The sequence below is a fragment of the Oryzias melastigma genome, linkage group LG11 (assembly GCF_002922805.2).
Source record: "Oryzias melastigma strain HK-1 linkage group LG11, ASM292280v2, whole genome shotgun sequence".
NCBI classification, from domain to species: domain Eukaryota; kingdom Metazoa; phylum Chordata; class Actinopteri; order Beloniformes; family Adrianichthyidae; genus Oryzias; species Oryzias melastigma.
In genome coordinates, this window is record NC_050522.1 from 15,765,780 (window position 1) to 15,785,057 (window position 19,278).

General features: G+C 37.5%; 2 protein-coding genes across 4 annotated transcripts in view; one reads left to right on the plus strand and one right to left on the minus strand.

Moving 5' to 3' along the window:
* Positions 1-19,278, minus strand: part of adnp2b (ADNP homeobox 2b) — a gene marked incomplete in the record, with an annotated part of 705,870 nt that overhangs the window by 365,995 nt on the left and 320,597 nt on the right.
* ripor2 (RHO family interacting cell polarization regulator 2) overlaps positions 468-19,278 on the plus strand; it is a 71,134-nt gene continuing 52,323 nt past the window's right edge. Inside the window, exon 1 of one of the 3 annotated variants that reach the window (XM_024294475.2) lies at positions 468-646. In XM_024294475.2, the coding sequence (XP_024150243.1) occupies positions 571-646 (76 nt within the window). In that variant the 5' untranslated portion in view covers positions 468-570. Of the gene's footprint in view, positions 647-6,506; positions 6,647-14,003; positions 14,537-19,278 lie in introns of those variants that run through there. The other 2 variants (XM_024294482.2, XM_024294466.2) reach the window with 2 other exon arrangements.

Consider the following 19,278-nt stretch of genomic DNA (forward strand, 5'->3'; position numbering starts at 1 on the left):
GATCGAGTCACAGAGTATAATATCTTGGAATACAGCCACATCGACCGTTTGTAGAAAAGGTTAAAATTAGGTTTTCTCATTTACATGTTAAAACTATCTTGCCATTTGTGGAGTTTTTTTTGTTTCTTTCCAATAGTAGATGGTTTAGAAGTATATTTCTGAAGCATATAAGAATTTGTGGTTGGTGTTTTGTAGTGTCTAGGCCTCAGCTTCTTCATCTGTCTATCCGACCTACTTAGGTGTCAAGTTTCCCCTGAATGTGCTCCTCAGATCCTGCTAGTCGATAGCCGCTCTTTACCCCGGGAGAGGCCGTGTATCTCCCCAGACGTGAAGGAGTTGGGTTCCACCATCTCATACATAAAATATAAAGCAGTAGAGAGGGAAACATAGATGCACCTTTCAGAACAGCAGGAGGTCTTCAACTCCAGTTTGTTTTTTAAAGGCCTCTAACTCGTAAAAGTGACATTTGGAGCTGCTGATGCTCTGGAGCGGGTATCTGTCTTGGGGATGGGCTCTGGAAAAAGGGTTCTGTTTTTTAATGGGTGAGTGGAGTTTACACTGGTTGGAAATATGGAGCTGCATCGACGCCTGAAATGGATCCGAAACCGACCCTGGAGGCCTTATGTCTGCCGCAGGAACTTCAACCGTAAGTGGATTCTAACTTAGATGTAGTGTTTATGTCCTGAATTAGGCTTTTGTGTCATCTTTTCTGCTTTTTTTTTCTAAACTAGCTTACTTTAAGCGATTACATCAAGTCAAAATTGAACTGAGAAACTCTTCTTTTGCCCTAAAAACAAATGTGTTAAGTATATTAATACATTAAACATGTTGGTTTTTATAGAAATTGCACATACAAGTCTGAATGTGTCAAAAGTGCAATAAAACGTGTGTTTATTCAAAAATCATTTTTAAACTTTTGCATCTATATTGCAAATCCTCCAGACAGACCTGTTTGAATAGTTGGAGAAACATCCACTTTCTTGCTATTTTCCTGCTGTTTACATCTGCTCCAGTGATTTGGAAGCAAGTTGTTCACATATGGCTTCAAAAAAAGCTACTTATCATTAAACATTATGCAACATAATCCAATAAATCCCTCCAACATTTTAGCTGGAAAAACTCAAAGTCTTGCTGTTGTTTTCTGCTGGGAAGCATTCTTTCATTCAGCCTCTTAATCTGACTGCGTTGCTTTTGTTTTAGCTTCTTAAAGAGGTAAACACGGGTTATTGATTTTCTCCTCAGGCTAAAATCTTTGAGTAGCTCTGTCCTGTGTTAATTAGCACCAGTATCTGGTAATGGGGGCACTTTTTAGAGGTCAATTCAGAGTGGTGGCATTGAATTTATAGCTGTGTTTTATATCATTCCTTAGCTAAGAATAAGAATGTGAGCTGCTTTGATTAAACAAAAAATTAAAGTGGACACAAATTAAATTAATAAAAGGCCGTGGAGGTTGTTGTCAATTTTTTGCCAACAATTTTAAGCTAAAAAAAAGGCTTCACAAATCATATTTTCTGCTCTAAATGAGGATTTTTGTCTTGAGGTTTAGGCCATGAACTGCCTCATAATTCATAATACCCATCCACTTTCCACATCCACTCCATCCTTCACAGTGTCATGAGAGGGTGTGCACACAGTTTAACCACTTTAAGAAGTGGGTTCATTTCTCCACGTCCTTTTGACATTGAAAACCTCTTAGTGTTCTTGTCAGCAGAATCAACAAACGACATTTATCTCTCATGGATGTTGGTCTGGTCTGCATGCTGGACTTGAAAACATCTTCACTCTATTAAATAAACAGATTTTTCACAATATATATAATAATAATAATATTTGTTTGTGACAGTGAAAAAATAGAGATTTCAAAATGTTAAAGTGCAAACATGATGCAACATTTTCAAAAAAAAAAAGAAAGAATAATGAAAAAGTGAAAAATAAAGCATAAAATGTGTGTATAATATGTGAAGAATAATCAACAACTACCAAAAAAAATCATTTGTTCATATGTTCTGACCTCCAGACACACAAAAAAAGATAAAACTGGAGAGATTTGTTGCAAAACACACAATGACTCCAAACATTTTTGAAGGTGATTTTGACTTAAGACTTTCTGCTTTAGTATAAATGTGAACCGCATTTTTTACACCCCAGCCTGTGTTATGAAAGATAAAATATTTAAATTATTTATTTCGTCAGTTCTAAAAATCACCAGCAGAGGGCGTCCACACAAAGCTCATGTGATGACAAGTATAAACACAGCCCTCTGTTTTAGTCCTCATTAACACTCAGAGGGAAGTGAAGCAGCTTCGATCTACAATGTGTATTAAGGGGAACTGTTCTTCCTGAAAGGACTCCAATCTTTTCTTTCATTGTTTTATTATTTATTGGAGGGCAAAGAGAAGGTTTCCGGATCCTCTGACAGATTTAAGAGTCTGGATGAAAATAGCTGCTCCCTCAAGCAGGCAAAAGGCTGCACCTCCCTCATGTTTATCTTGTGTTTTTGCACGAAATAATAACAGAGACAATCAAAATAAACCACTTGACGAAATGGTATCATCATTTCCCTGTGACCTCCTTCCCTTGGCGTTCTTTCTTCCATCCTCTCTCCTGCTCATCCCCCAGTCTTCACCTCTGCCCTCCATGCATTTACTCGATTGCTTCTCTTGTCTTTCATTTTCTCCTTCTGCCCCTTGACTTTCCTCTCTCCTCCCTTTTCTCTCCAGTTCCTCCCCTCCTCCAGATCTTTATTACCCGTACTCCGCTCTGAAAATCATCCCACTCCATAGCAACGCGCCTCCTCACCACTGTAGCTTCGGCCGCCAATGCAGGATGCGTCTTTGGGAAGTTCGACTCCATCGGTGGAAATAACCTACTGCCTTAGCTGGAAATGTTGCTCACTCTGCCTTCTTTTCTTATTATCATTTTTTTTACTTTCTTCTCCTTTTCCATTTCAGCTTCAGGGTTTTAGCACTCAAGTGAAATCGTGTTGGCCCTTTTTCTGTAATTTCACACCATAAAGTCTACAAACAGGGCTAAGCGTGGGCTGCTTATGAACACAGAGATGGAGAGAGCTGAGAGCAAAAAGCACATGCAGTGATCACGCACACATGCAAATGCATTTAGAAACAGTCAAAGATACACAGATGTAGCACTGCAAAACTGCATTACAACATACTGGATGTAATGTCAACTGTAATACAGCTGAATGAGAGTGTTTGAACCAAAATCACAAAAAAAAAAAAACCTCATCTTTAATTCATCTTGATTGACCAAAGTTTGCAATTTTTTAATGAATGAAGCTTTATTTATATAGTACGTTACAAAGCCTTTAGGTGAACTAAAAAGTTTCAAAATAAAAGAAAGAAGAAAGTTTAAATTCAGATAAATTAAGAAGAAAATTAAAAACAGCTTTAAATTACAAAAAGTAGTTAGCTATACATTTTAAATTTTTGCATTTTTAAATAAAAAAGTGTAAGACTGTTAAATTCTTTTATTTTATTGTTATTATGCCCGATGTTATCTTTCACAGGTAGCATAAACAATTTGAGTGTTTTTTTTCTTTTAATATTTATTTCTAACTTGTAAAATTTTGATAAAATATATTTTTACGGCGTCTAAGATATTGAAAATTTTTCAAGATTTAAGTTGATTTATTCCAGAATAATATGTCATCCTGTTATAATCCATACCTGTGTTAAAAAAGTTATGTTTTTTTTAAGTTTAAAAAAAAATATTTTAGTGTGTTAAATAAAAGTTTATCCTGTTCGGCCCGTGAACTAAGGGTATGTTTTGGATTTTGGCCCCCCCTGCGATTGAGTTTGACACTCCTGCACTATAGCTTGAATATCATGCATGAATTTGATGATGAAATAAGGTTCAAGGATGTGTATTTTAAATTCCCACTCCGATCACCTATTTTTAAAGCGTTTCCTGGTGGTCTTTTAATTATTTTGACGTTTTTAGCCCAAATTTGAAAAAACCCGTATCGCTTTCTTGGACAGTTTTTGCAGAGCTGCAGCAGTTCATCAGAAATTCACAACAATTTGAATAAAGAAATACTCAAAAATGTAACTTTAAGCTTAGTTTTCTTTATGTATGTCCTCCATCAGAGTAACTTCTGCCCAGCCTCTGAACGGGCGCCAGGTCTGACCCAAGACCTCAGTACTGTGAGGGAGCAAACAATTGATCAACAGCTCTCAGGAGAAAATGAGAAGATGGATAAAGTTCATCTTCAATGTTTTTTTAAGCTGACTTGTGGTCAGTAAAACACAACCATGTCAAAACTTCTGCATTCTTTTATTTCTATAAACAGCCCAAGAGAATCTATGAACTTTGAAAAAACCCAAGTAAGGGATTTGCAGATTGCACTGCAACTAACCGTGCAATTCAAGGGCATGAATATTATTATTTTTTACTGAAAACTGGAGTAAATCAAAGCCAGCGAGAACTGGCTAACTCAGCCCTATGAGCTCATGGTTCCTCTGTCACTGCGGTTGGACGCCAGCTTTCTTTGTCTGTCTCATGGTGTCCAAGATGTCGCTTTAAATGGTGTCAGTTACTCTCACGGAGATGCCAGTTTGCCACAATAGCACGAGCGCGGGTATGTGTTCCTACATGTGAGAGCGAAAGGCTGACCTTCAATGAAACGATGCGGGAGAAAAAAAATCCTTCCAATACTGATGGATTCTTTTTATCCAGAGTCTTGCAGTTTTATAAAATTATGAATATTTTGACTTTACAGATAAATCTGTGGGAAAGTAAAGTTCTGATGACAAAAAAGTAGTTGATTTTTAGTTCATTGATGATTTTTAAATATTCTTAAAAGAAAAGTATGGCTTCATTTCAGGATTTTTAGACGTTCTCAAGCATGATGATCTGATGGAAGGTTTCCTCCAGCTGCTCCAATTCCTCTGAGAATCAGAGCAGAAGGACGTCATGTGTCAAATGGTCCTGTCATCCCTTTGACCCCCCCCCCTCCCATCCCGTAATCGTGTACAGAAGTTGAAGCACACGTGCATTTATAGATGCTATAAAAAGGGAAATTTGTGCTGTTTTACACACTATTGCTCAACCTTCCCTTACATCTCCACCCAGCTTCTCAGAAACATTGAACTCCTCCCTGCAGATTATTTTTCTTTTTATTTTATTGGTACAAATGGCTAAAACTTATCAATGCATCCGTCTTGCATTTGTAAAAACTGATGGATGCAACTTTTACACCGACACAAGCTGCTCGGAGCTTTAGCTTTGACTAGTAACTTAAAGTTTCTTTTATTTTTTAAAACTGACTTCCCCTTTTGTCCATCAAACAGGTGTCGGCTACAAATAGTGATGAAATGGGCAGCGTGGGAGAGGAAGCTGTGGTTTTTCTTAGAGACATTGCCGCCCTGGTTGCCCCACCCTGCTGCAAAATCTCCCCATCTGCTGCCTGGATGCCCCCACGAGGAAAATGTCTCCTTGTCAAATATAGTGACGGATTATGAAATATCGAATGACCTGCTGGCTGCTGCGGCATATTAACAGTCAAACATGTGGTGTGATCTGATTCCCGCAGCGTGTAAATGTGGGTTTATATTGCAGCTGCTGGCAAAAAGCATAATATTGGGTCGGAAAAGGATATAGGGACGTGAAATATTTTTTAAATTCATTGAAGCTCTGCTCTAAAAGTGAAGCCTAATGCGCAGAATCATTTTGAGAACTTCCTGAATTATGTACAGTTGTCCTAATATGTTTAATATCCTTGAAGAAATTGGGATTTCTTGGTCATTTTTCATTAAATATGAATAATGGCCTCTTTTTATTTTTCAGTCAACGTTTGAACACTGCTGCCTGGCATTCTCTGTTTCTTGGATATCTTCTTATATCCCGTTCCTGTTTTAAATAGTTCGGTTACCTTTTCCCGTAGATTTTTTTTGTTTCTTTACCTTTCCCCGGTACTCAGGATCCAGAAATGCCAGGGCAACACTGGTTAAGGTATCTGTTGAGAGCTCAGAAACCTCAAGACCTTTTGTGCAGGGTCATTTGTGGAGTTTCTGTTGTCATTATGAGTTAAAAAGGGTAAACAGATTTTTTTTTTTTTACAATAAACGGCTTCATCCAACCTCTAACTAAGAGTTGAAGAAAAAGGCTTTTGTGTTATCATTCATATTCTATGAAAAATGACTAAGAAATCATAATTTCTTCAAACTTATGAGCACAACTGTAGATGAGAATATCTGAAACGAGTAACTGACAAGCAGATTCCCTTTGGAAAAGCTTACAAGCGTGTCATTAACCTCCTTCAGGTGTACCCGGCGGCGGTGTCGGCGGCGGCAGCCCACCACACATTGGTGCTGCTGTCTCTGCCGTGACAGCCTGCACAGCTGGCGAGTGGCGGCTGTATCGCGGTCATTGTCTGATGCCCTCGGTGCTCTCTGGAACGGAATTAGAAAAGCAAAGGATGAGGGGCTGAACAGGAGAAAAGGATCCAATTGTGAAAGCAAGACAGAGGACTACAATAGCAGCAGGGAGAGACAGCTAGAGAGCTCAGAGATAAATAAAAAACAGTGGTGACAGTATTAAAGGAGGTTTTGGCCTGGAGCTGCCTTTGACAAGATGCATCGCAGAGCCAAGACATTCCACCACATAAAGACAAAGAGATATGCATACAGTAGGTATTCACTTCTACTTTTTAGCCCATTTTTTACTGGCTTCATTCATATCTTTGTGCTTCTTGAGGATTTTAATTAACAGTAAAAGTTTCCTTAAATATTTAGGAGTTCATGGACTTTTATTCTGAAATGTAAAAACATTTTTGTTTAAGTACTACTCAATTTTCATTCATTTTATGGTGTTTTATGATGATGAATGAACAAACAAATGAGAAAATCCCTCATTTATCTGTAAATTGTTTGGTTTCTTTCTTTACAGTCATCTAAAGTTGTAAAAACAAATGTGGGTCAACATCCGTAATGATGTCTCGGGAGGGCTGTAGTTTGTCGGCATCTTCCATTAAGAACAAAACATGCGGCACAAACACACAAAGAAACTTGAACATGTGCTCCTCCAATGAGTCAGAGAGCGCCATGGCAAATTGGATTTTATACGCAATGCCCTCTTTATTGTTTCCCGGGCAACCAGTCGCCCTTTCACAACCATCCCGTTCTGCTGTCCTTCTGAAAAAGCAGAGACACGGGGCGGAGGGGGCTGAGCAGGAATGATGGAAGAGGGAGAAAAATGTTGTGTCATTAGAAAAAGTCCATCTGACATAAAACAGTGGAAGTGAAATGCTTCTATCTGTGTGTGTTTGTGCGGTGGGTTACATAGTGTTGCAGGACAAACTTACATAAGTTCTTTGCACTTGAAAGAGTTGTTTTATCAAGGTTTTGTTATTCTGCATCCTGTGTGTTTGGGCACTTTGTTTTTTTGTTATTTATACTTTGTGATCGTGTGGTCAGAGTGCATAAACTTCTTAGAATTTTTATTTAACCCTGGAATACTTTTGCTATAAAAAGCTACACCATCACTTTTGACGGGTCATTTTTACCTGATATAAAATACCCAATAAAAAGTGTTTGTCATGAAAAATTGATCAAAATATGACAACACGTGATAAATTAGAGTAATAGTTTAGAGAGTGGTTTATGTAATACAATGGAAAATAAGAACAAAGGAAGATCCTAAAAACATGCTCGAAAATTATTAAAAAATTAGGAATTTGAGAACAAAAAAGAAAAAAATAAATAAATAAATAAGTGATACTAGAGATTTGGTCTTTGGTCCACCCATTCCTGGGACATGTGAGACTTTATCCAGGGACCCAACACTCGGAAAATTTCAACATGCTGAAAATTATGTAAATATTTTATAAAATTCTGGGGTTAAACAAGAGTGAGGCAGCAAAGGTGAAAGTTTGCACCTGAAAACCTGGTTTTGATCTTAAGTTTTTCTGCAACCAAACTGGTCTGGAAGTCAATTTAGTGGTCTCTAAAGTCAAAATTATCCTTAAACTTTCTGTGGCTTGTGGAGTTTTGACCAGTCTTTCCAGCAGACCAGCCAGTTTGGTCTCAAATAGCCGATTTCCAGTGAATAAGATTCCACCCACACCATCACACTACCACCACCAAAAGATGACACTACATCCATTCATCTTCTCCATCCGTGCAACTTGAGTGCTGGCTGTGAAAGGTAATCCATAGATAGCAGAGTCTGGTCAAAACTATCGTGGTTAAGTTGTTCTGATAGCTTTTCATCTTTTTTTCAAAATTGGACTATGTTCCCCGAATCCTAAAAGGGAGAGGAAAAATCCAGACTTTATCTGACAACTGACCACAAAGGCAGCCCTCATGTTCGTATTTCCCTGTGCATCAAAAGATAACAAAAATTGCTCTTATGCATTAGATTTTTTTTACTAAACCCTGACATTCTTTCTTGTTGTTCATCCTCCAAACACATGTTTTTTATGATTGTAGAGCCATTTAAAAGGAAAAAAAATAGATTTTTTTTTGTTACCTTTGTACATTTGATGAGTCATGGCAGACACATTTTTCAGCACATAAGTGGTGATAAATAAAGTATGCTGGTAGTCATGTTGGTGGGATTTTTTAAATGATCCTTGTTCTCTGTCCTTGCAAACTCCTTTCCCGTCACAGAATGAGCCTAGATGCTAACCAATTACCATCTCTATGCAAATAAGCGATGGTCAAGGCCACAGCAACAGGCGGTGTACAGACGCACTTTTTCAGGGTCAGTGGAGTGGATGTGTAGGAGGCAAAAGCCGCCCGTTCGTCCCCATGGGATACTCATCATCTGGCTTGGTTCAGACTCCAAAGAGTGCCATTGTTTCTCCACATTTAAACAAGACTATTGTACCGAGCGGGTCTGATTGTGCTCTCAGCAGAGGAACAAACATGTTTGTGTGCGTTTGTGACAACATAGGAGAGCGCTCAACTTTGTTTGATTGAAGTACAAGTGTGTTTGCATCCCAGCGGTCTGGATTTCCTGAAGCATAAAGTTCATTTCAGAGGAAGCGATAATAACAGAAATGCAGAAAAAGCTTGTTTTCTAGCACCTGAAAAAAACAGCTCATGGTTACAGGAAAAAAATGAGATTTTATTTTAAAAGTGGAATCATTACTGTGAAATACACAAACGGGTTTCGATTAAAACTTGCCTTGTACATGACTCATGAGGTAACAGAACATGAGATGGTAATAACAGTGAACAGATGGGAGTGGGATGAAGCTGCATCAGATAGTAGACTTTGCTTTGCATGTGTCATTGTGTTTCTGATTTACCTCCTTACTTTTTCAAGTGTCTCCTCTATTACCACCGAAAGGCTAATCTGAAAATGAAAAATAGTCTCCTCTGTTGTTTTTTTTCTACAAAATTGAACTTAAAATGGCATTTATTACTAAATGCAAGACAACCTTTGGTGCCATTTTACTCTGCAATATGTCTGTCTTGCACAGAATAATTTTATTGCAGATTGATTTCTTGTTGCCACACAGCACTTGTTTACCTTTAGTTTCTCCAGTTGTGTCATAATACTTGCAAATACTAAGAATGAAAAGATCTATCAGAAATAGAAAAAGTTACCTGACTGGTTACTTCTGGAAATAGAGTGCAGTGGACTTGGTTTTGGTTGCAGTCAAGGATGGTTAAATGTGCAGACTCAGAAATACTCACGTTGAGTATACAGCAGTGGTGTAGGGGGGAATTACAATGATATATCTCAATATTTTGTTTTTCTCTATCCTTGTATCAATTTAAAATCCTGACAAGACGATGGTTAATTAATTATTTATGAGACTCTTGCCAAATCACACCCCTAGTATACAGTGTGCTGATTTTTATGACTACATTTAATAGAAGAAATTTTAAGAAACTTGTCTAGACTTGCTTTGTTGAAAATGAATTTGATTACAGTTATTTTCCGCTTGAGGTTTAGTCTTTAGGAGTCTGGGCTCTATCTCCCCCTCTGGTCACCGCGGTGGCTGTCTCCTGAGTTTTAACACTACGTCTCCCATCAACCCCAGCACACACTTCCCAGATGCCGCTCAGCTTCCACTCATTGACAATCACCCACATGATGCTTAAGGACTGCACAGAGCCTTAATCAGTGCGAAGTATTGTTTGTGCTACCTTGCCTGCATTACCGAGCGTTTCTTTTTGGACCCTGCTTCTTCTTTGATTTCCTGCTGCCTGCCCTAACCTTTTACCTGGATCCTGACAACTCTAGTCTCTTCTTTAACCCATAGCCAGATTCTCTTGAATTAATTTGTCTAAGAAAGGTCAGCATGAGGAAGTACATAGTATTGACAGGAAGTGGGATTATGTGAAAACCTAAATCTAGTGTCTGTTTCTCTAAGGTCCCACCCCAATCATCTTTCTGTCTATTGTAGGAGTGTTCCCAGTGGTCTTTTAATTATGATTATGCTGTTTTTAGCTAAAGTTAAAAAAAATCTGTGTCGAGTTGTGGATGGGATTGTTGGCATTGAGCAACCCCATCCCCATTTCCCCTCACCGTTGCAGAGGGAAGTAAGGAGCTTATGGCCCATTAAGCCTACTTTCTACTTCACAAACAGTTTAAACAAAAAAATAAAATAAAAAAAAACTCATAAATGCAACTAGAAGCTTAATTTTCTTAATATACGTCCTAAGGCCACAAGAACACGTTAAAAACACACAATTTTCATTGGAATTGATCATTAAATAAAACTTCAAAGGAATGTAGGGCTAAAAAGAAAATCTGTGAATAAATATCCAAAAATTCTTCTTTATTAAAATTGTGAATTATACGTTTTTCCTCTAAAATAAAATCTCATAAAACAGATTTCAAAAGTTTTACAAACCACAAAATAAAGCTGTCAATAGTAATCCTATTTATCCTGACATATTTCTTAACATTGCGACTTTCGTTGATAAATTGCTACTTATCTGCACCACTTAATTAAAGGGTAAATAACAAACCAAGCAGCATAATCGTCTTGAAACCAGCTGCCATATAAACTGCTATCTTAATTTGAGAGACAGCCTTTGATAATGCTCTCAACTTTCCCTCTGAATGTGCAGGAGTAAGAGATACCTCTGTGGTCCTGACAAGAGAGCTCAGCAGCTGCTCAATCATTTATAATGGAACTTGAAGAAGACATCTATGTTTTCAAGATGAAGACTCCACTAAATTCACAACTCGTCAAACATCTGATCATGTGTAAAATGCAGCAGAAACAATCCATGAAATTGAATGTAATTTGTAATTGTAATGAGCTTCTCTCATCTTGTAAGCAGTTTATGCCCTAGATCAAACACAGTGGATGTCTTAAATTTGGCCCTTAGACTTTGGAGTGGTGGCACAACACCAGAGTGGACGCCCACTACAAATGAAAGGATCACTTATTGTTATTGATTTAATTTAAAAATATTACTTTAGTTATTTTTGCAATGCTTAAAGAGGCTTGATTTTTTTTTATTTTTGTCAATAATTAGACTAATATTGACTCAAAAGTTGCTCTCCCCTTAGCTCCGCCCCTGACTTTCTACTACAGATAGGTTAATAGCTGCTAATCCTTAATTTTGGAGTGAGGTTAGAAATGTTTTTCAATGATAGGGAGACTTCACAGTGTAGCAATGTGCTTGTTCTAAACAGCTTTTAGTGCTTTTTTGCACACATGACAACTCAGTATTAAATCGTTCATTCTCAAGGTTGGTCGTCTGCCACTGGAATTCATCCAGAAGTGTTCAGGTCACACCAAAGGTTATCTGGAAATGGAGACAGAGTTGTCCTCTTCCTTTCGTGGGAAATCCCTTTAGGGCTGACAGGTTGTCCTCAAGAGCTGAATTTTTGAATAAGTCATTCCTTCAAGTCTGAAAATCCCAAAACAAATACTTATGGGATTATAGGTAGGTCCTGTTGAGTATTTTCCCTTGAGGGCAACACACAGCAGGACACCAGCCCAGACTGGAGGTGAATGCACTGTCTTATACGAGAAAGAAAGAAAGAAGAAGAACTTTAGATAATTGGACTATTGATAAGCACCACCGCTTTTTTGCGGCACCATTTGTATTGACAAGACATTTTGTAACATCTGCAGGATATGTGTTCTTGAGATCCGAGTTGTATCCTTTTTTTCTTGCTTACTGAAAAAACGAAATCTTGAGAAAGCAAAATGACTTTTGTTTCAAGAAAAAAAATGTCTATTTATTTTATTATGTCTCGTAAGAAAAACCTTGTCCTTATGACGAAAGTTTTTCAATTGCAAAATTATCTTAGCTTGAGAAAATATGTCTTGGTGATTTCGATTTTTTCCCTCAAGATAAGAATTCTTGGTAAGACCATTTTTCTTTGTCCATTGGCAGATGTTGAATAATCAAAGAAAATCTGCCAATGTGGTAAGACTTTTTGACTCCTTTCTGTTTTAGCTGTATGGAATCTGTGGCCCTTCACCAAACATCTTTTCTTGAATCCCTCTCATTTGGTCACTGGACCGTCTGCTTGTTTTCACCCAAATGATGAACTGCACCAAAGTTCACTGGCAAACAAACGGCAGCCAAGAGGTTGTCTGTTCAAAAATCCCATCGGAGTTCAGGAAAGCTGTCAAATGTAGTAAAAAGGTCATCTCAGGAAAAAAATTGTGGTTTGGATCAAATTTTCTGGTGTGAAAGGACCTTCAATCTGTCTCACTCTGAGGAGTATGGAGTGAATGGGTTCAACAACATGCTACATACACATGAATGCACATTTAGCTCAGGGTGTTCATACTAAACAAGCAGGGAGGGGCTTCTTCTTTTTCTATTTTTTAATAGTAGATATTGGAAGAGAATTGGAAGGGACGCCATTTATATGTTACTACCAAATCTGATTCCTTGATTGGTTAATGTTTGACCTGGTTTAACTTTCAACGTGGGTTCAGTGGACGCACGTTTTGTGCGTAGAGCCCAAAAGAAACATGTGTAGCTATGCATGTATGTGAAAGTTTTGAATGTGGAATCCAGAAACCTGTAGAATCCAAAAACATGCATTTACGTCATATGTGTCTAAGTCAAGGCCCGGGGGCCGGATCTGGCCCTCCGGGTAATTATATCCGGCCCACCAGATCATTTTATTTTATTGTTATTAATGGCCCGATGTTATCATTTCTAACTTGTATAATTTTGACAAAATGTATTTTTATGGAGAGGAAAATGATGAAAGTTAGTCAGGGTTTAAGTTGATTTATTCTGGAATAATATTCCTGCCTGTTTTTAGTTTTTACAATTATATTAAAAAGTTACGGTTTTAATGTTTTAAAAATTGGCATTCTGATAGTTTTTTTTGACTATTTTGACATCTGCTAAGACTGTTTTAGGCTGTTTTGGAGTTTACCTTATATTTCAGCAGCATCCTATCTGTTTTGGCTAATTTAGGCTTTTTTTTAGTTTTTCAGGCTATTTTGAAGTTTAGCTATTTTTTTCCAGCTACATGCTAGCTGTTTTGCATAACAGAAGTTTTTTTCTTTTTTTTAAGGCTAATTAGGCATTTAGCCAATATTTTAGCTGGCTATCAATTTCACTATTTTCTGCTATCACCACTAGCATCTTAGCGGCCAAATTCAGCTTACAGCCTTTAGACTAGCATTACTGCAGGTAATGCTATAAATATAGTTCATAATTATGTTAAAAAGTTAAAGTTTGAAAGTTTTCAAAATTTATTTTGTAGAGTGTTTAATACAAGTGTTTTGGATTTTGGTCCCTTGTGCGATTGAGTTTGACACCCCTGGTTTACGTAGACATTTCATTGGAAGAGGCCATTGAACCCATGAGGGTGAACAAAGCTGAAGAGGTTTTCAGCTACATAATCAGCTGCCATGACTCTTCTTAAATGGACTAAATTTGAATCAATAAAAACAAAGATGACTATTGCTTCATTTTTTGTGTGAACTGGTAATGCATGGCAGGTCCAGCTTCTTGTGTCATCAAACATGTCATGCACACACCCAAAAGCACAGACGTTCACACCTTCTTTCCATGTCCCTGCTGGCCGACAGAACAGAAGCTAATTATTCCTGTTAATCAGCAGGCGCTCGAGCTGACTCACTATAGAGCCATATTCCACATTAGGACATGCACACACCACTGACCCTCCCCATACTGTACTCACTCACACACATGCGCACACTCACTCATACAAGTGCTCTCCAAACAGTTCGCTCTCACTTCAGCTTTGCACAGGATGTTAGGAAATCAGGGCTGTTGCTGAAACCCAGTGAAGGTCGCCGGGGTTGCTCTTCCCCATCCGCACACACTCCACCTGACGTGAGCACCGCCGTGCAGCAGAGCTGGAGCTCAGTCCCAGTTGTCTCCCACTCGTGTGAGGAGCCTGCTGGTGATCGGACTGTTGCCTGGAGCAAGTTGGCCGGACTGGAGTTGATTTCATTTTACAGCCCAGTCGCTCTGTGAAGCACAGATTTGAGGGGAGACGCTGCAGAGAAGAAGAGGAGGAGTGATGGCTATGACCAACATTGCAGAGGATGACCTGGATGAAATGATGCGAGAGGAAGCGGAGGACGTCTTCTTTGAAGACGGTAGGAATGCCAAGGGTCAGCTGTGGAGTGCTGGGAGTGGGTGAAGCTTTACTGGTTGGCTTGTAGCTGCAGTGGGAGTTCAAGCTGTTCTACGGGTTGAGAATGAGGTTAAGATGGTGTCAAAATAAAGACAGTTTTAGGTTGACCCAGGGGAATCTCCTCAGCTGTGTGGGTGGGGTTCACTTTACATGGTTGAATAATCTTTAATAAACAAAGAAAAACAATTTGTGAGAAGAATGCTTAAAAAATCTGCAATTAGTAATATTTATAATGCCATAAAACTCCAATTTTGGTACAAGAATCATATATTCTTCATGCTTTTCTCTCCAGCACTGTCTTCCAGTGTTTGTATAACAGTTTTTTTTACACTTTCACTCTTCTAAGAAAACGGAGACGGTTTTCGCAGTGTGGGTGTTCTTGTATAACAGGCAGATGTTTCAAACCAAACATTACGCACCACTTGAGGTTCAACTTTGTGTTTTAAGGCCAGCTATGGTCACAACCTGTAATTGAGAGAAATGGAAAAAAGAGAGAATCTATAATCTGTTTTATTGTCTTTATTTAAATTAAAGTCCTACATTTTATTGTTTAATTAAAGCACTTGTTTTTTAATAACCTCAATTCCCTGCTCGTCAAGGTAAAGGTCAGATTTACTTTATTAGTAAAAACTTGTTTTTGCCTCGTAAAAAAATCAGCTGTGTTTTAATATTAGTATGCTATTACCTTTCCTTTATTATTTATTGTATTGTTTTGTTGTGCTAGCAGGTCTGGTTGCACAGGTACAGGTAATGTTGGTTTCCACTGCTCCACACTGCCCCCTGGTGGTTACCTTTAAACTGACAGGTTGCAGCTTCAAACTGAATAATTTTAGGAATATTTTACACAATCCTCCTTTTTCTTGTATAAAAATGAAAGAGAGCTTTAGGAACTCTGCTTCAGCCACCTTTTCCAGCTTAATCTTGCAGCTGCTTGCGTTAAATCTCTCATTTAGAAGTGCAGAGCTGTCCCTCAAAGTCTCATGAGATCTCCCGAGTTTTACCAAAGCGTATCCCAGAGGGGGAATGGTTTATTACACTCATTTTGAACCAATTACACAGATTCTCTTAGGTGTGAATTATTCTTCTGAAATGTAGAAACCTCTCCTCAACATTCACCACACAGAAGTAGAGCTCTCGGCTGTGCACATTTGAGATGTGAGCACAAACTGAATCGTGGAGCATTTTGACATCTGAATTGGACAGTCAAGAAGTCAGTCCTAGATGTTGCCTCATTTAATGTCTTGTGTATGTTAATGTACCCACTGACCCAGTTTTCACAGATATTCTCTGCTGGTAATGTGGCGTTCCCTTTGAAAAACTCAGCCAGCAGCAAGCAGCCAGATGACTCTCTGCAGCGACGCAGCCAATCACAGCTCACGGATTCATGGAGAGGCTGGCCAGCAGGCATCAGTGTGTTTATTCATAGACGCAGCAGATGAATGTTGCAGGATTGAACCACTTGCATGTTCTGTTCTAATTAGCTTGTTGGATTAGTGGTGTAAATTATTCTGTGTGTTGCATTTCATGTTGGCATGTTTTTGTCTTATTGCTTCTGAGTGCAGATATATCAGAATTGGCCCACTTTGTTTTGAAAGAAGACTTTCATTGTTATTAGAGATGAACAAACAGATTCTCCTATTCTGGAGTTAAATACAAGTTGGGATTGTTCATTTGTGGCTTGATATTGTTTGTTGTAAGGTCACAAAAGGTCAAGAAGCCCTACTGCATTATAGTCTTATTCCTCACCTGAAGGCCGCTACGTACGATTTGTTCATCTTGCATGAATAAAAATTGGTTATGCTTGAAATTATGTAGAAAAAGTAAGAAATGTTGTGGTCTTTCTGTAAAAGATATATCGCAAGTGAATTAAATTAAATTTAAAACCATCCCTGAGTCAAATATGTAATTTTAACGCAATATGTGCACCGTGTATGCAGTATAGAAGTTATACACTGGTGGTGAGTGCGTGGAAAGGAACGTTTGTGGAAAGCCACAAATTTGTGTATGCATCTCGCAAAAATCTTGCACTATTGCATATGTTTAACGTTATATTTGCGTATAAACTATGTAAAGTAAACACAAATTGCGTTTTTCTCAACTTACCAAAAAATGTGAACATCTCAAAACCAGATTCAAGTAAAGACCCGTCGGCTGAAACCCTCGACGAAAATCTGAGAACATCGACGAATGGAAGAAAAACGTATCAATTACGTATAAGATAAGATAAGATAAGATAAGATACTACAAGTCCAAGTTTGTAGTTTCTGCCTTCATGTCCGGCTCACGTTACAATTCATAAGTCACTATTTCTGGTTAAGAGTCAAAAATTTTGCCATATTTATACTTATTTCAAGTCTTAAAACTTATAGTGAGAATCAATGTGTTGTGTTTGTCAGCATAGTCCTTAAAAAACTGCATTTCTACAAATGAAACAAGAGTGAATATGTTTCAGAGGCATTTTTGTTTGATCTTTCAATAATATGCACAAATTAAAAAGAACAATAAATAAGTAAACATTCTTCACAAGTCCAAAATTTTAAATTTTAGAGGTCCTCGAGGTGGAGTCTAGTCCCCTTTTTCTGGTAAGAAAACTTGGGAATAACTATGTGGTATTAAATGTAGGCAGTAAACATCAAAGTTTCACTGATGTTTACAAAACTTGAGAAAATTATTTCCTGACTTGTTAAAATTAAAGAAAACTGTTTTCTCCTTAAATTATGTAACATTTTTCCTTTTTTACATAAATTAACTATTTAACAACCTAACTAGGAGAAAATCAATTTAAAAAAATGTTTTTTCTGCTGATTATGGCCTCAGGGGAACACATACACAGTGTTTGTTTTTTAGTAATATGTTTTCTATCGTTTGATTGATGAGGCATTTAAACAGATGAATTCAAATTAGACATAAATCCAGAGGACGTTTTTGTCTTTTCATTCAATGAATCAAAACATTTTTTTCTTTTTTGCATCTCAGTTCATCATAGCTTTTAAAAATAAGTTTTTCTAATGATATTTGAAAGGGTCACCAAGTGTGACTCTCCGTATTTGTACTCATAAACTATAAATGTGCTTAAACAGAGAGTTTGCTCCCTTCCACACTCTTGTTTGGTCAGATTTTCTACTGATGTGGATCAAAACTTCCTATAGATGACCTTCACATTATCATAGATATGATTTTTTTTTCTTTTTTTTCTCCTTTATGTTATTAATCTGCACTTTATGAATTAATTCTTAATCTTAAGCCCTTAATAAATGCTAAACGTGACTCAGATAAGCACCAGCTTTCTAAATGACAGCTACACAAACCTTCCAGATGAGGCTTTTTGCTTTTTTTAAGTAGCTGTATGCTGAGATCTCTCTGCCTCTATAGAGCTAATAAAGCAATTAGCAGACAGGACAAGAATAGCCTAAATGGCACTGACCTAGCTGCTGAGTGAGATCTATTTCCTTTCAGTTCCACACTCTGAAACAAAAAGCTGTAAAACGGATGGTGGGTTACTTTTCACACTTCTGCTGCTGTGTCGAGTTGAGTTATGTCTTAAGGGGTTGCCACATTTTTTCTGGCCCTCACAGAGCCAGACGCAGCATTTTCTCACCTCGCCTTTTTTCTAAATCCTCATAAACACCCTCTCTGACTTCAACACCGATTATGTAAACCAAAAGAAGGGCTCAAAAGAAGTCTATCGTTCGATTTAGACATGATTTCAACAAAACTCTAATATTTCTCTTTGAAGAACTTAGCATCTGACAAGTTTTATTAGTGTCCGCAAGATCTGAAAACAGAAAACAGACTAGTGATTGTTCATGATCATGTGCAGAATTAAAGCTTTTACTGAGAAAAACCAGAAGAGCGGTCTGAAGATGGGCACAGAATTCTCTCATTTTTTAAAAAAGAAAACCAACAATATTTTCAAGTTAAGCCACAGATCTTTTCATTAAAGACCAAATCTGATTAAAATTGTGTTTTTGTAGCATTTTTCTGATGATGGAGGACATAGATAAGGAAAATTTGCATTTCTGAGTATAACTTTTCCAGATCATTGGAAATCAGGAATCGACAAGAAAAAATGTCGTAAGAAAAAACGTGCAGATGCTTTTAATCTTTTGATTTGATTTGAAATGGTTTATTTCAAGCAATCAAGAAAGAATAATGCATTTACAATCAATCAACAGAGGTTCATATGCATAAAAGACATTTCCAACATAGGATAACTAGAAATCCCACTTGAAAGTTATGGGAGGAAAATAACTTTTAACTAAAATAACTTTCAATGAATTAACAATATCCTGTTTATAACTTTTGATGACATATTTTTTACCTTACCGACAAAGATTCAGGTCGGTAAAAATCCTTAAGTGACAAAAAAATCACATGACTGTCAGTAGATATAGCACTACAGGTATTTCAGAATTTATCATATCACATGCAAATAAATTAACAAAGTTGAGATTATTTTTCATAAGTAAGCAGTAATTGTGTCTTCATTTAAGATTAATTTTGCCTAAAAGTCTTAGCTGGAGAGAGCTTGGAAACACACGTTCACTCGTAACCTCAAACCAGAAACTCTGGATGTGATAAATGTTCTTCGGTTCAGTATGTCTTCGTTTTTCTGGTATCTAGCTCAAAACTGGACGGCTGGATAGCTTCAATATTGCTTGCCGTTTTTGTTGCAGAGGTAATGTTAGGTTGGGGATGTGAGGA